At 47.5% G+C, this 3,336-nt stretch overlaps 1 protein-coding gene and 1 pseudogene across 2 annotated transcripts in view; both read left to right on the plus strand.

Annotated features, from left to right (window-relative positions):
- Positions 1–544, plus strand: part of LOC103249247 (peroxisomal membrane protein PMP34) — a 23,314-nt gene extending 22,770 nt beyond the window's left edge. The window contains exons 5-6 of the mRNA XM_008047895.2: positions 168–313; positions 404–544. Of these exons, the coding sequence (XP_008046086.1) occupies positions 168–313; positions 404–544 (287 nt within the window). The remainder of the gene's footprint in view (positions 1–167; positions 314–403) is intronic.
- Positions 545–2,406: 1,862 nt separating this feature from the next.
- On the plus strand, positions 2,407–3,111 carry LOC103249246 (annotated as a pseudogene). The gene has a single exon (XR_002481366.1). The product of XR_002481366.1 is annotated as an N-alpha-acetyltransferase 40 pseudogene (transcript).
- Positions 3,112–3,336: the final 225 nt, after the last annotated feature.

Genomic DNA, 3,336 nt, shown 5'->3' on the forward strand with positions numbered 1-3,336 from the left:
ACTGCACTCCAGTCTGGGCGACAGAGTGAGACTCCAACTCAAAAAAAAAAAAAATAATAGAGAACCAAATGGTTTGTGTTCTGTGTACATTTGAACAGAAATCCTATTGTCTTTTATAGTTAGGGGGATTGTTGTCATGCTTTTCAAAAGTCTGATTTCTTGCCTAGATGCTTTTCACCAAATCATTCGAGATGAAGGAATTTTGGCTTTATGGAATGGCACATTTCCCTCCTTGCTATTAGTCTTCAATCCTGCTATCCAGTTCATGTTCTATGAAGGTTTAAAACGGCAGCTTTTAAAGAAACAGATGAAGGTAATCTCTGATTTTGAAAGCAGCCAAATAATAATCTGACAACTTCTTGTTGTTTAAATTTATATGATTTTTTCTTTCTTTGCTTTCCAGCTTTCTTCTTTGGATGTATTCATCATTGGTGCAGTAGCCAAAGCAATTGCCACCACAGTCACCTATCCCATGCAGACGGTACAGTCAATTCTGAGGGTGAGTGCTAGGGTTTTCTCTACATTTAGTCAAACAACATTCTAATATATGTGATCTCTTTATTTAAAGCAATGTTGATAAAGCAGTAAAGCAGTCAGTTGGTATGCCAGAGTTTTCCCCATCCATTTTTCCACTTATCTGATATTCTGCTAACCAGGCTGGCTATCTATCAGTGGTTTCCTGTTTGGTTTGTAATGAAGTTTGCATTTATGATTTCTTAGGTAACATAATGACTTAGAAAACCTAAATGAGGAGAAAGGTTCTTTAACGACTTCGGGAAAGCATAAATTCACTTCCTTCTCATTCAGGTTGATTTGCTTGGTGCCCTTCTGCAGATTATCTCATACAAAATCAGGGGTTAATTCCTTTAGTTCACTCAGAAAGAATTACTGATTTAGCTTTTCTGAAGCACTTTCAAATTTGTCTTTTAATTAGTTCAGTTATCTATTCATTAAAATATTTATTAAGCACCTACACTGTGGGAGAAACTGGATATACAATGATGAATAAAACAGTCATAATCCTTGCCCTCATGGAGCTAGTGGAAAAGAGAATGGACAGGTAAACAAGCAAAATAAATAGATAATTACAAAACCCGGAGCAGTGACTCATACCTGTAATCCCAGTGCTTTGGGAGGTGGAAGTGAGAAGATTGTCTGAGCCCACTGGTTTGAGACCAGCCTGGGCAACTTGGCAAGACCTCATCTCTACAGTAAATTAAAAAATTAGCTGGGTGTGGTGGTACACACCTGAGGTTCCAGCTACTCTGAAGGCCTGAGCCCAGCAGGTCAAGGCTGCGGTGGCCGTGAGTGTGCATTCCACCCTGGGCAACAGAGTGAGACTCTGACTCAAAAAGAAAAAAAAAAACAGACCCAAAACAATAAGTAGATAATTACAGATTGAATAGATATAAAGGAAATGGACAGCCTTCTGTGATTTAGTGCAGAGGGGTATGGTGAGGATCTTAGTATTATTGAAAATGACCTTCTTTGAGAAGGCATATGTAAATCAAGATGCAAAGGAAGATAAGGACCTATCTGTGCAAAGAGTGAAGGAAAGAAGAAGCATGATATTCTAAGAGTTTGGATTGTGGCTTGAGAGTGGCTCCGAGTAAGATTGGAAAAATAACTGGGAAGATTTTTCTTCTCAGTGCAGTAGGAAGTCTTTGAAGGGCTTTAAGTTAGGGAGTATGTGATCTGATTTACAATTCAAGAAGATTGTTGTGGCTGGTATGTGGTGAATTGGTCAGATAACTAAAAGAGAAAGCGAGGGGCTATCAGGTAGAAGTCCATTTCAGTAACACAGGTGAGAGAGGACGAGGGTGGGTAGCAGCAGAGAGGAGAGATAGGACAAGGACAGATTCAAGATCTGTTTTGAAAAAAAAAAAAAATTCAAAAGACTTATTGCTAGATAAAATGGGGGTAATGCCAGGCTCGGTGGCTCAGCCTATAATCCCGTGCCTTTGGGAGGCTGAGGTGAGTGGATTGCCTGATCCTGCGGGTTCGAGACCCGCCTGGGCAGCAAGCCCTCATCTCTATAATAAATCAAAAAATCAGCCGGGCATGGTAGCGCATGCCTATAATTCCAGCTACTTGGAAGGCTGAGGCGGAAGGATCTCCAGAGCCCAGCAGGTCGAGGCTTCAGTGGCCAGAAGCGGCCACTGCACTCCAGTTTGGGCGACAGAGTGAGACTCCAACTCAAAAAAAAAAAAAAAAAAAAAAAAAGGGCTCTGCCGTCACCGCCGCCATCGCTGCCTCCCTGCCGGCGAGCGTGTGAAGGGGGAGCCGAGGGTCACCATGCCGCCAACACCATGGTGGTTGAAGTGCAGTGGCAGGACCACATCCTCAACGTCCTGGGCTCAGGCGATCCTTCTGCCTCAGCCTCCTGAGCAGCTGTGACTGCAGAGAAAGTCGAGCAAAGCCAAGGAGAAGAAGCAAAAGCGCCTGGAGGAGCGAGCAGCCATGGATGCCATCTGTGCCAAAGTGGACGCCGCCAACAGGCTCGGAGACCCTCTGGAGGCCTTCCCAGTGTTCAGGAAGTACGATCGAAACGGGCTGGATGTCTCCATTGAATGTAAGCACGTGTCTGGGCTGGAGCCCGCCACCGTGGACTGGGCCTTCGACCTGACCAAAACCAACATGCAAACCATGTACGAGCAGAGCGAGTGGGGCTGGAAGGACCGGGAGAAGCGGGAGGAGACGATGGATGACCGGGCCTGGTACCTCATCGCCTGGGAAAACCGCTCTGTCCCTGTTGCCTTCTGGCACTTCTGGTTTGACGTGGAGTGCGGGGATGAGGTCCTGTACTGCTACGAGGTGCAGTTGGAGAGCAAGGTGCGGTGGAAAGGCCTGGGCAAGTTCCTTATCCAGATCCTGCAGCTCATGGCCAACAGCACACAGATGAAGAAGGTTATGTTAACAGTATTTAAACACAATCATGGCGCCTACCAGTTCTTCCGAGAGGCCCTGCAGTTTGAGATTGACGACTCTTCCCCCAGTGTGTCCGGCTGCTGTGAGGAGGACTGCTCCTACAAGATCCTGAGCCACAGGACCAAGTTTGGCGACAGCCAGCACTCCCACGCCGGCGGGCACTGCGGCGGCTGCTGCCACTGAGCTCCCAGAGACACTGCGGTCACGATGCTCTTTCCTAGGCCTGTCCTCCCCCTCGGTCTCATGCTGCCTGCCAGGTGCCCTCAGGGCTGTGGCCTCGTGGGTCCTGCCTGTGCCAGGCTGCACCCTGAGAGCAGAGCCGGGAGGGGTGGTTCGAGCTGCCCTTCCTCCTCCCTCCCAGGAGGCCCAAGTGCCGGGGGAGTGGAGAGGAGCGGGAAGAGCTGGGGG

This window comes from Carlito syrichta, unplaced genomic scaffold (genome assembly GCF_000164805.1).
Source record: "Carlito syrichta isolate Samal-C Ts95f unplaced genomic scaffold, Tarsius_syrichta-2.0.1 Scaffold118051, whole genome shotgun sequence".
Classification (NCBI taxonomy): domain Eukaryota; kingdom Metazoa; phylum Chordata; class Mammalia; order Primates; family Tarsiidae; genus Carlito; species Carlito syrichta.